Raw genomic sequence first — 12923 nt, forward strand, 5'->3', positions numbered from 1 at the left:
CTTTGCCCTGGCATGTGCGTAGCGCTGCCTGCTATGCCTACTTCGTAAACCGCGAAGCAGGCAGAGCTACGTACACTCCGTGGGCGGAGCGGAGCACTATGCCCGGGCTTAGTTTAGACCAGACCACAGTACGGAAACCGCAATTTTGCACATAGTTGATGATGCTCTATTTGCTCTGGACCGTAAAGGAACCTGTCTACTAGTCCTCCTCGACCTATCTTCAGCATTTGAACCTATGAATCATGGCAAGCTGTTAGACCGACTGGAGAATAGGATGGGTCTCTCGGGTACTCTCCTAAAATGGTTTCATTCTTTCTTAGAGAACAGATCGCAAAGATACTTGGTGAACCACATGCTATCCCTTCCATCCCAGAGTCATATTGGAGTTCTTCAAGGTTCAACTCTATCCCCATCCTTATTCAACCTGTTCATTGAGCCACTCACTGAGGCACTGCAGCAGGCTAACATCTCCTTCCACGTGTATGCAGACGACACCCAGCTGTATATGAAGATCACATCGCTTGAAGAGATCAACATAATGAACCAAGCTCTACAAAAGACCGTTCACTGGCTTTCAAGCAATCATCTTAAACTCAGCTCACAGAAAACAGAATTCCTTCTGATCTCCCCTCCTAAATCCTCCACGATGATCAAGGAATGGACCAAATTGATCAAAGCGCTAAATGGTACTCCGACGCTAGTTGATTCTACCAAGTCACCTGGAATCACGCTGGATAAGGATCTAAACATGCGAGATTCAATCTGAGCTATCTCAGAAAATTGAAACCGTTCATCGACACTGCTGACCTGAAAACAGCTGTCCAACCCTTGGTTATCTCAAGGATTGAGTTTGGCTGCACAACTTTAGCAGGGCTGCCTAAGATTTCTACAGCTCCACTAAAAGCCTGCCTGAATGCTGCACAAATGGCTACCGTACGAGGCAAGAATTCAGCTAAAGATGGCATGTATTACACACAAAGTTCTACACTATAAAACTCCACTTTACCTTGCCCAGAAAATTATGATCTCAGGAGGCCTTAGGTCTTCGAGGGGGGCTGCTGATTTACTACTGAAACCTGCAATTTTCCATAAGAAGAGAACTTACGACAGAGCATTCTCGAGAGCCAATTTGGAATGCGTTGCCACCGAAGATCAGAGGAATAACCTTTGTCTCGCGATTCAAAAAAGAGGCCAAGTCCTTTCTCACGATTACATTGAGACCTTTAGTCGTTCCTGAAGCTTCTTTTTTTCTTCTTTTTTTCTCCAGATGGGCTAATAGGTGAAGATAAACAGGTTGATTATACTGGTATTATCAGAGTAACGACTCTGAGGATTGCACAAGTCTGGGAGATTTCATCGAGTCTCTCATATGGTCCTCAGTCAGACCTGTTTGGATACCCTAGTCCATACACAAGATTCTGGGACGTTGGCTAATGAAGGTACCTCTACCTAGCCACATGGATATCGGTCTGGTCCTGCAACTCTCATCCAGTTTTGACTCCACGTTTTCTTTAGGAATGATTTTATATGCAAATATGTCATGTCATATACTACTATAACCTGAGTGGTCGCCTAGAAGACGCAATGTTTATTATTTGTAATTTGTAAACTATGAACAAAACTAATTGCTGTTGAGTTGTAAAGCACTCTGACACCCAGGATTGGGTCATGTTCGTGCTATAGAAAACACTAAATAAATAAAAAATAAATAAAGGGCTACCTCTCGGCCATTTCAGCCTTCCTTAGGCTTCCTGATCAGCCTTCTCTTTTCAAGTCCCCTGTTGTAAATCGCTTCCTTATAGGCATTACTCATCTTTTTCCTCTTGTTCCCTTCGCAATGCCCCAGTGGGACTTGCACCTAGTTCTAACCTTTCTTATGTGCGCTCCCTTTAAGCTGCTACATAACTGTCCTCTTAGGCTTCTGACCGTAAAGACTGCTTTTCTGGTTGCCATCACCTCTGCGCGCAGGGTGAGTGAGCTTCAAGCTCTTTCTTCTAAACCTCCTTTTCTGGCTGTTCATCCGGAGAAGGTTGTCCTTCGAACGCATTCATCCTTCCACATTGGTCAGACCATCACTTTGCCCACCTTCTTTTCGCCTCCTCATCCTTCTAAGGAGGAAGAGAGACTCCACCGTCTGGATCTAAAATGTGCGCTTTCCTTTTACTTGGATCGCACAAAACGATTCCGGGTGGATGACCAACTCTTTTTTGGCTACGTGGGTGCTAAAAAGGGTTGGGCCGAACCCAAACGGACCATCTCTAGATGGGTCATTTTGTGTATTAAAGCTTTGGCAAAGTAGGAGCCTCCTGTGGGGCTACGTGCCTATTCCACAAGGGGGACGGCAGCTACCACTGCTTTGGGATGGGGAGTTCCCCTCAATGACATCTGTCAGGCAGCGACATGGGCTTCTCTGCACATATTCACGAAGCACTACTGTCTGGACAGCCAAGTCCAGAGAGACAGCTTTTTTGGCCGTTCTGTTCTCCAGGACTTTATGATGTGAACTTGGTTCGCAGACCCACCTCCGGGGTTAGTATTGCTGGGGTATCTATTCACAAGGTAAGGAATCTAAAACTATTTGTCTCTTTCAGATGAGCAAGTTACTTACCTTCGGTAACGATATATCTGTAAGAAACATAGATTAGTTATAGATTCCTTACCACCCCGCTCATCCTCCCCGTTCTGCGAACTGACTTCTAGGGTTAAGGATTTCCTTTCAGGGCCCTAGTTTTGCGCACCAGTGGTCAGTGTCTTGCATGGCTCTGCGCTTCTGGCGTGGAAAGTTGTGTACAAAACTGACGTCAGCTTGTGTGGGCGGCATCTAAGTAGCTGCTGCGACATCATCCCGGGGACCACGGCGCCAACGACGACCTCGGAGCCGACCAACGCCACCATTCAGCGTGCAGGGGTACTGCTGATGAAAAATTTTCTGGATACAGTCTGACACCTAGGGGTAATTCACAAAGTAAGGAACCTATAACTAATCTATGTCTCTGACAAATATATCGTTACCGAAGGTAAGTAACTTGTTCGCCTATGCAAATGTAATGGTTATTTCAATTAAAAATGTGTTTTCTGTAATGTCAGTGCACTACCACACTATGCATACTCCACTCTACGCCTCTCTCCACTCTACAACACTCTACTCCACTCTATGGCACTCTATACCCCTCCACTCTATGGCACCGTACACCGCTCCACTCCACTACACACCACTCTACTCCACTCCACTCAACTCTACTTAATACCACCACATTTTACGCCCCTCCACTCTACACCCCTCCACTCTGCTCCCCTTAACAACACTCTAGTATTCCGGTTGTTTCCTGCTTCCACTGCAATTCATATCGCAAGTGTAAATTGAGGCGTGTATAGTGTATGGGGTTTTTACATTTTAGATATTTTGTGATTTGTATCGTCCTCCCAGTTAGATTTAATGAAGATTTAAAATTTCAATTGAATTTTCATGCTTTACATTTATCACTGATCCTAAACCCATTCCTTTCACTTTGGAAAGTATTTTTCTCTTTCTTGTATATTTGTAGTCCTCGCCATATGGTGCTTGCAAAACAAATGTATGTGTGGGTGTGTGTCTGTCTGTCCACATAAAGATGACGCTACACTCCTGGGAGGTTATCATTTCCAATTATTTATTGACAAAAATCATCCGCATCTCCCCAAACACCACCAATCCATGTTGGCTCTCTGTCTTGTTCACAGTGGATGAGCTCTTTTTTGATGTGTCAATTTATACTCATAATCCATTAAGAGGCATTGTGGGAAATTAACTCCAGTCTGCATACGACTATTACAGCAATTATTCAGCACATTTTATAATTAGCAAACTGAATGACTCCCCCTAAATTTATGTGGGTCTTATTTATATACTAATTCAGAGAGAATGTTGTCTAGTCTATTGTTGTTCCGACATGCCATCTCGGCTCAGTGCTCTAATTTTTTTTAAAGTTCCATTTCAGAACAACTTCAATTAGTCTTCACCCTTCTCTTTTCTCTCTCCGAATATAAATTAATCAGTGCATTACATGGTCTCTAAAAACCCAGTTGACTTACTGGTTCAGCGTTTGCGAGTGTCCTTCGCCAATTCAACTGACTGGTAGAGCCCCTGGGCCCATTCATACTGATTAATTAATCAGTCTGAGGTCACGTCGATCCAAACGTCCCATGTTCAAGGACTTATGCTCATCATTTTCCTCTGTAAGGCTATCCTTAACAAGCATTGGCATAGCCAATAGGTCTCGACGCCTTTGGGACCTAATAAGTATTTAGTATTTAGTTATTCAGCACAATGTCCTTGGCGCAACAACATCAACTGTTGCATGGCTAAACACTTATATGGTCCCAAAGTCGAAACCTATTAGCTTTACCAATGCTTGTTGGGTTAAGGTGTTGTGTCTGTGATCTAGACAATTATGCTTAAAAAATAATGGGTTTATGTTTAAAAAAAATGCTTTATTTGTGAAAACAACGGCTTTCATTTAAAAAAGATATATTTCTTATGGCGACAACGAAAGAATTTTAGATAGTAAAGAATTATTTTTTTAATTAAAAAACGTATGAAGTGACAAACATTATAATGATGCAAACCCCAAATTTGTTTGGGTCATGGCTACTATGAAGCTAATCTTGAATGTGCAAATTAGAATCTGGCCAAAACCCCTCAATGGTTTGCAGTGTGGCAAACTGGTAGCTTTGTAGAGCTTTGGTGCATTTTGTCAAAGCCTTTCCACAAGCATTGGCAAAGCCCATCGCTCTCACCTATGGGCGAACTATTTGCTTTGGCAATCGGGTGGGGTGGGAAACGCAAAGGTGGGTGGAGATGGATAACAGGAGGGCAGATGGGGGTGGAAAACAGGAAGGTATAACAAGAATGCATTCAGAAGATGCCACTTTTAAGTTTTATAGGTCCCTAAAAACACAAATGTAAAATATTCCGAAGGAACAATAATCATTTACTTTAAGTGACTAGTTCGAGCGCCTACTCCAGATTAGAAAAATGTAATATTTAATGCATTCGATTGATTCGTGGAACCATCAGAGACATGAACTATGCCCAAAGAAAGTAAAATACTTTACTGCGAGCTGCCGCCGTTTAAGAGCCAGCGGCCTCGGGTAGGTAGTTTGCTCTTCCCTCGTCCTTGCAGAGTGTTATGTCTGGGCATGTTCTGTGGCTTAAATGCTAGTCGCGTTCAAAAGACTCCAGTACAGGGACTCCAGAGTACCCTTACAGCGTGAAACCCAAACCTTAAACCAAAAGGCTGCACACTGCCAAGTACCTCCCCAGCTGCAGGGACTGTGTACCTCAGTACACTGGAACCACACTCAATAATAATGGCTCAACAGTCCACAAACTAGAATGTAAATGAAGTATTTGCGCCTCCTTCTGGAGGCTACGATCAACACTTTTTGCATATATTCTTGCTACTAAGAATAGCCATTCCTATTAACAGTCTGTATACGAAGTTAAATAGCCCAGGCAGGCTAATTGTCATAATTTCACAGAAGTGCGCTGCTAGTCTAGCGAATATCCAATTACCCAAATGAGGAACAGTGAAGAATGATGCCCCCACCTAACTCCCCCCAAAAAGGGGACAACATCCAGCACCAAACGGAATAACGTGAACGCTCACTGGAAGAAATACAACATATTGGGAGTATAAAGCATTACGGGGGTGGGGAGGAGAGATGTCAAAACATAAAACATATCTGGTGAGCAGTACTACCAAAAATGGTGGGCGGGGTGACACTGGCAGGTCTTATTAGAGCCTTTACACCTCTGAAATGGAAACAACGGAGATACCCATAATCTACTTCGCCCTCGGTAATCACTCTGGTGAGAAGTCACATACCTTGTTACGAAGCGGAGTTTTCGTGTCAGCTGCCGTTCGGGTTCAGATGGAGATTCGAATCAGAGAGCAAAAAAATACAAGTAGCTTAATTCATCAAAGGGGTTAAAAAAGCTGTTAAAACAAACTGCGAATTAAAAACACGAGTAATTAAAGGAAAGAAAAGCGGGAGAGTGGACAAAAAGAAAACAAGCATGCGAGTGGTGTGTGCGTGCGCGCGCCTCGTGCTAAAAGTTTTTTTAAAAAAGGAGGCACGAGGCACATCTGGCGAGTGGCGAGCGATGCGCTTAATGAGCCATGACGGGAGAGGAAAGCCAGATGGCGCCTCTGCGCATAACTGTGCACATAAACGCAAGCATTAGGCCACAAGCAAAAGCGTGTGGTAAGCTTTTTTAAAGCCCACTTACTAAAAGTCTCGCCAGATCAGCGCATGCGCTGGCTCAGGCGAGACCTAAAAACCATGTAAAAGCTCAGCAGCACTTCTTGCAGTTTAAAGTGCAGTAGAGGAAATTAATGACTTAATTGCAGTATTCCGGCGCCCTTAGTTCTCGAGACAGTGACAAGACGTACATTTCATCTTAAAACTTGTGGCTCCTTTAAAATGCTATTCAAATTCTTAATCACCTTCAGTTAAAATGTACAGTCTCTGCATTTGAAAAACGTGCAATTGTTGTCTCCCAAAACACTTATTATTTAACGTTTGTCTCTATTAATCCACAAATGTCAGCCAGAACGCTGTAAATCAAAATCAAGCGCTATTGTCAGTTACCAAGTCTCTCGTCTTGATCTCATTGCTCAGCTGATAGCCTTCAGCAGTGCCCGGCTCTGCGTAGCCTCAATATTTAAGAGTGTTTGGGCTTACCCCAGAGCATCAGTCCCCGCCAAGGGTAGCCCTTATGATTCCCAGCATCGAACATACGCTGATGCATTCTTCCCATTCCTCCTCCAATTATCTGATGTGATGCTCGGAGGCTCACCAACTGTTACATACAATCCTGGGTTTGTGATTTGCTGGTGTGCTTCCAGATTTCTGGTGGTATAGACAAGGCGGCAACACCACCACGCCCTTTTTAACTTCCACCACAATTTCTCCCTAGTAAAGAGAAAGTCTACACTTCGATCTTGAAAATATTTAATTTAATTGAAAAATAGTGCTTGCCACAAGAACGCATTTCGGCTGTTCATTCAACCTTTGGCACCCTCAAGAGCCGTATTTCATCACAGTTTAAATATTCTCCACATGTTTTCAAACACATAGACATAAACAAGATACTATTTCCTTTGTGCAATAAATCTCGTGGTCTTTAATTGCACAGCAAACATAGTTGAGTTGATTCTGTTTGAGTAAAGGATTTGCCACAGCTTTCTTTAGGTGAATGCACCGGTGCTTTCTGTGGTCACAGTTAGTAACCCTGAATATTTGTATTGCATCCACTGAACACCTTTTCTTTATTAATTTCTCAAAATTAAATTTTATGTTCTAATTAAAAAGTTGTAAATGCATTTGTCCTCCTCACCTTCCTTGCTTAATATTAATGTAGGTGAGCTGTGTGCAGTTCAAACTAAAATATGCATGCTTGTTGCAATAATAACTACAAAGTATGATCTTACATGGCAGCAAAAAAGACAACATTGAAATATCTGCAGATATGTAATCTTATCTCATACTGTTGCTTTAATATAATTTCCTTAGGATCTGTGTTGACCTTCGTTTGAGTGGGCCACTGAACATCTTCTCACTAATGATTCCTTGTACAGAGCAGCAAAACAAGATCATCTATTAATCACAGGCCCCCTAAAGCCAGTAGAATTGTGTGATAGTTTACATGGCTGAGTTTTGTCAAGGGGTAGATTGAAAGATAATTTCCTCAAATACAAAGAGCTGAGGTTAGAGTCATCCCATTCAGCTTTGCAGTCAATTTACTCTGACCTGTTGCTGCATCGGCAGCCATTGGAGGTAGAGATAGCATACACTGTGAATAATTTAAAATATATAATATATAATTAATATGGATTGACATATTTTCTTTTTGTTTGTGTCTAGACCCCTGCATTTGCCAACCAGGGCTCTTCTGACTGTGGAAACGTTCAGTATCTCCAGAAGTGTTGCCTTGGATAAGCTGGCATCGACTCTTCGGTATTTGTAAACATATTTAACTAACTGTGTGTTCTTGGAAAACATAAACTGATGTAGACAGAAATAAGAAAGCATTCCAAGATGTCTTTGATGTCTTTGTGAACCCTGATATAAATAGACTTTTTTATGTTTTTTGTTTTTCGCAAAATAACATAACAATAATTACATTTGTTACAGGCATTTTTGCTCTTTATTTGATCTTCATGTAGTTCCAGTGTGCTTGGACCCTTTTTAGGTCTCGCCTACGCAGCGCGCATGCGCTACATAGGAAAAAGACCTTTTGTAATCGGCACAGCTTTGCGGGCAAAAATGTGCATGCGTTGCATTGCTTTCAATGGCAACGCATGCATGTTTGGCGATTCCCTTGTGGGAGCGAGCGTTGGCGCCATGTGTTAGCAATTATCGCTCCTGGTGCTGCTCGCTCCCGTAAGGGAAACGCTTTCACTTTTGCCTCCAGACTATAGGATGTGTAGTTTTGAAGTGTTTCGCCTTTGCTTTGGGACTACGTGGTAAGTGTTTCTATGTTGTGTATGCCGACACTGCACTGCGGTTATTATGTAGTGGAACGCGGCACTTGGCGGTGTGATGGATGAGAAGTTTAAGAGATACATCATTTTATACTTTGTGGCATGCCAGCAGCTCGGATCATCTCTGCGGGTCCAACTACAGTGTTATTTTTTCTTGCTGATCCGATTGCCTATGCTTGCTGCAGCAGGTAAGGATCTGATGGAAACCGGTGAGGTGAGCGAGATACGGCAAGATAGACTGAATGACAGCGCTCATTTATATCACTGCCATTATGAGACATCAAGTAAACAGATTTGCTGGGAGGAACTTAATTTGCATTCATCCATTTTTATCACTTATAATATATGTTGGCGCACACAGAAAGTGCTATTCCGGACCTGTGGGTGTTTTTTTTGGGGGGGAAGGGGGCGTGTCCTCCGGTAACCAGCATCATGAGGCAGATCTCTCAGGTCTTTGCAGGCATGTCCGGTTTGTATTGAATGGTTAATCAAGTGGGATGTTACAGCCTGTATCAGTCCCCTCCATTTGGCAGCAAGGTTCCACAGGGCCTTTCATACATTAAATGCTTGCCGCCTTGGATAGCCAGAGATGGTAGTGAGTTGTTATACATCATATGGTTACAGAGATACATTCCTTATTGGCACATCTAGACAATTTGGTTTTCTTTAAACAGCTATTTTGTAAAATATAAATCAGCCTGCTATTCCAGACAAGCCACACATGGTGTGGTGAGGATGATGGAGCTAGCTGGGTGCAGGCAATTAGTGACATTTCCCCGGCAGCGTTGGTGCCTGGATGGAGGGGAATGAATCAACAGAAAGGGCTGGGGAGTGCGGATTGGCTTGAGGCGATCACTGGGACAGAGGGCAAGAGAGCAGGTGTGGCAGGTCTCCCCTAAAGCCAGGTTCAAACTCATACAGTCCCACTATCTACACAGAACCTACCTGACGCTGGACAAGTAGACACAGATGTACCCCAATAGGTTGGTGACTTGCGCAGATGTGGGCTACTCTCGGACGATTCCCTACACATGGCTTGGTTCTCCCCCACCGCAAGTGAAATACTGGCAGCTAGTACTGGCGATACTGACTTACTTGTTGGGGGCGAGAGTGGAGGATCTATGAAGCTGTGCTTGATGGGCGTGGTGCCTCGCAAGTAAAGCCTCGAGATGAGAATGTTGGCTCTTGGAGTGGTATTGGCAAGAGGTGATGTTAAGTTTGAAGCAAAACCAGCCTGCTTTCTTTTTATAAAACCTGCACAGTAAATACAGACTTAACTGCCTCATTTTTTAAACAAAGCCTTACTTAGAAAGCAATGTTATTTCTTTGTTATACATTTTGTTAAATCAGTGATAAACAAAAATGGCCCGTCCATTTTTTGAAGTAGTTTACCACTTTGTTTTCTCGCTTTGTTCTCTGGCACAACTAGTGCATCTCTTTCCCTAACACAAAATTGCAAAAATACATCTAATAAGAAGTTGCTAGATTTTTGCACCAGTGTTATTTTATTTTTATCTTGCCCGGACATTCTTTAGTGTCACCAAAGGAGTTTGGCATGCACCTAGAAAAAGAGGGCGTGAATCCCTGTATATCAGGGTCACTGTGTGGCCAGTCACCCCCTGTCGGAACAGCACAAGATACAGTTATCAATGCACCCCCACCTTGGAGAAGCCTGGACGGCTGGGGCGAAGCCAGTTGTGCCCGATTCAGGCTGTCAGGCAGTGTACTAGAGTGATGGGCGAGCAGGCAAGCTGACGCTGACCCAGACCCGCTGGCCTCTCAGAGGCTCTGGCCTGTCTGCCCCCACATGCCCCCATGTGTGTCTGGGCATAGATGACCCATGTGTGTCCACGCACACGAGCCGTGCAGCCAGCTCGCATGACTGCCCATATACTCCAAGCTGAACTGTCTCTTGTCACGTAAATAACCATTGGTGTCTTTGTTAGCTCTGAAATGATGAAAGCCTGGCTCGACCCCTGACTTCATACCTGCTTTAAAAGGGGGCGACCGCTCAACACGCCCGGGGGCATTGAGTGGCCACAATAAACCCAGAATGCTCCAACCCGGTTATGTTATTGCTTCAATGCTGCTGCGGTCACTTCTTTCCAACTTTTAACTGCTGAAAGTTAAAACTTGGTAGCAGCATCGTCTGGATGCTTGCTATTCTGAATTTATTTCAAGGGGGGGCACCTGTCCTGTTCTGTCCTGCCCTGCCGTGCTCCATCCTTTCCTGCTCTGCCCGGTCCTGTTATACCATGCCCGGCTCTCCCCTGTCCAGCCTTGTCATGTCCTGCTCCACCCTGTCCTCCCCTGTCCTGCCCTTTGATGCCCTGTGCTGTCCTACCCTGTCTTGCCCTGTCCTGTCCTACCCTGTCCTGCCCTTTCCTGCCCGCCCTGTTTTAACCTATCCTGCCCTGTCCATCCTTATCCTGCCCTTTCCTTCCATGCCCTGTCCTCCCCTGTCCTGCCCTGCCCAGCCTTGTCCTGCTCTGCCCTGTCCTTTCCGGCCCTGTCTTGTCATATCTTGTGCTTTCCTGCCCTGTCTTACCCTATCCTGTCCTTTCCTGCCCTGGCTTACCCTATCCTGCCCTGTCCTGCGCTGTGTCTCAGGGGAGCACACTGTTCCCTTATTTCTTTATGTGGGGCGCTAATGTCTGTGTATCATCTAAAGCATTGAAAACTCTACATTAAATCCTTAATTATTAAGAATAAATATTGTATCTGTGTGTGATTGAGACCCTTACACTGCAAAGCCAAATAAAGATGTATCGCAGGTCAGCAGGGCCGGGTGATATCATAATGCATTCAGGCCAGTGGGGCAGGAGGGGGTCAGTCGCCTGGGAGGCTTTCAGGGCAGGGACAGTGAGTTGAACTGCCGTTCAGAGGGGTGGGGCAGAGTCAGTCACATGTCAGACTGGAAGGCATAGAGCAAACTCGGGGGCATATTTACAAGGGGATTGCGCCACCGAAACGTCACTTTTACCGATGTTCCAGCGGTGTAATGCCCTGCTCCATATTTACAAAGTGGCGTTAAGCCACTATTTGTGGTTTAACACCACCTTGTAAATATGGTACCCTTTGTTACTGCGGCCACAGTGCTCCACTCGGTTCAGGCGCGCAACGCCCATTGTGCTGTAAAAGACGCTGCACTGCCCCGCACGCATCCCTCCCACTTCTCTCTGCCCGGGCTAACATGTTCACTATTCAGATGCCAAACACTTGGCTTTGTCAGTGCTGGCTTCAAATGAGGAGGCGTCCGCGGGGAGCCGCCTCGGAGTGTAAATGTAAATGTTAAACATTGTTATTTTAATTAAGCTTAAGTGGATTTTTTATTTCTCTTGCAGCAGAATGTTCGCATCGTAGCCGCCCTCGAAATGCTTATAATACAGCGCTTGAAACAGCCGTTCACAGTAGTTGACAAATATGTGACTACGGGTCAGGCATATGCGTTTTTGTTTATTAACTCCCCGTCTTTTCAGTTCTCTGCGCTGGTGCTCTGTCAGCTGTTGTGAATTATTAAGGAGTTTTGTAGAGCCTTGTGTGTCATCTTTCGGTTACTTAAGCGCTATAAGAAGCTACACTCAGCTTAGCCTTCATTTCATATGGTGACGTTTGGAGCAAGTAACAGGTCAGGATGTAAAATTAGGGCGAGGGCCTACACGGTTTGTGGGCCTATTCTCTGAGAAGTTTTGGAGACATAGGTCCATCATCTGTCAAGCCAGTCGTAAAAAAGGTGTCGTACTGCTTGTCATAGTCCCATCTATGCATCACTTCCTTTTGTATAGCTTCATCAGCCAATTAGTCATGGTTTGCGACCAATGCAGCATTTCTACTTAAAAAAACAAAATAAAACAAGCATTGGCATGGCCAATAGGTCTCGCCTTTGGGACCTTATAAGTATTTATTTATGCAGTACAATATCTTTGGTGCAACAACATCAACTGTTGCATGGCTAAACACTTATAAGGTCCCAAAGGCGAGACCTATTGGCTATGCCAATGCTTTTTTATACAAGTGTAACAACTGGTCAGGGACAGACGACACACTTCTTTTTGGCAAACGGGTTTTTATTGAAATATAGCTTTTCTTCTTTCTACTGGTCAGTCTTTCGCGGGCAAATATGGCCGGGTCCGTGGTGCGGGGTGACGGGGAGTCTTCCTCCAGGGGTGATTGGGATTCCTGGTGGTCGGGCGATCTGTTCGTGACGTCCGTGTTCTCCGGGAACGTGGGAGGCCCCCAAAAGTAAGGAAAAAAGACTCTGGTCAGTGGTGCAATTTCAGCACAAGAACGCCTGACCCTAGGACCGGGAGTGAGGAGACCCCTAGTAGTGCACAGTGTTCGTCCCCCCTCCCCTTTGCACGTGTCCCAGCAGTGCACCAAGTGACTTCCCCGGAT

At 44.7% G+C, this 12923-nt stretch overlaps 1 protein-coding gene across 1 annotated transcript in view; it reads left to right on the forward strand.

Annotated features, from left to right (window-relative positions):
* Positions 1–12923, forward strand: part of ATG2B (autophagy related 2B) — a 1039004-nt gene that overhangs the window by 468895 nt on the left and 557186 nt on the right. Inside the window, exon 25 of the mRNA XM_085626438.1 lies at positions 7909–8001. Within this exon, the coding sequence (XP_085482564.1) occupies positions 7909–8001 (93 nt within the window). The remainder of the gene's footprint in view (positions 1–7908; positions 8002–12923) is intronic.

This window comes from Triturus cristatus, chromosome 9 (genome assembly GCF_964204655.1).
Source record: "Triturus cristatus chromosome 9, aTriCri1.1, whole genome shotgun sequence".
NCBI classification, from domain to species: Eukaryota; Metazoa; Chordata; class Amphibia; order Caudata; family Salamandridae; genus Triturus; species Triturus cristatus.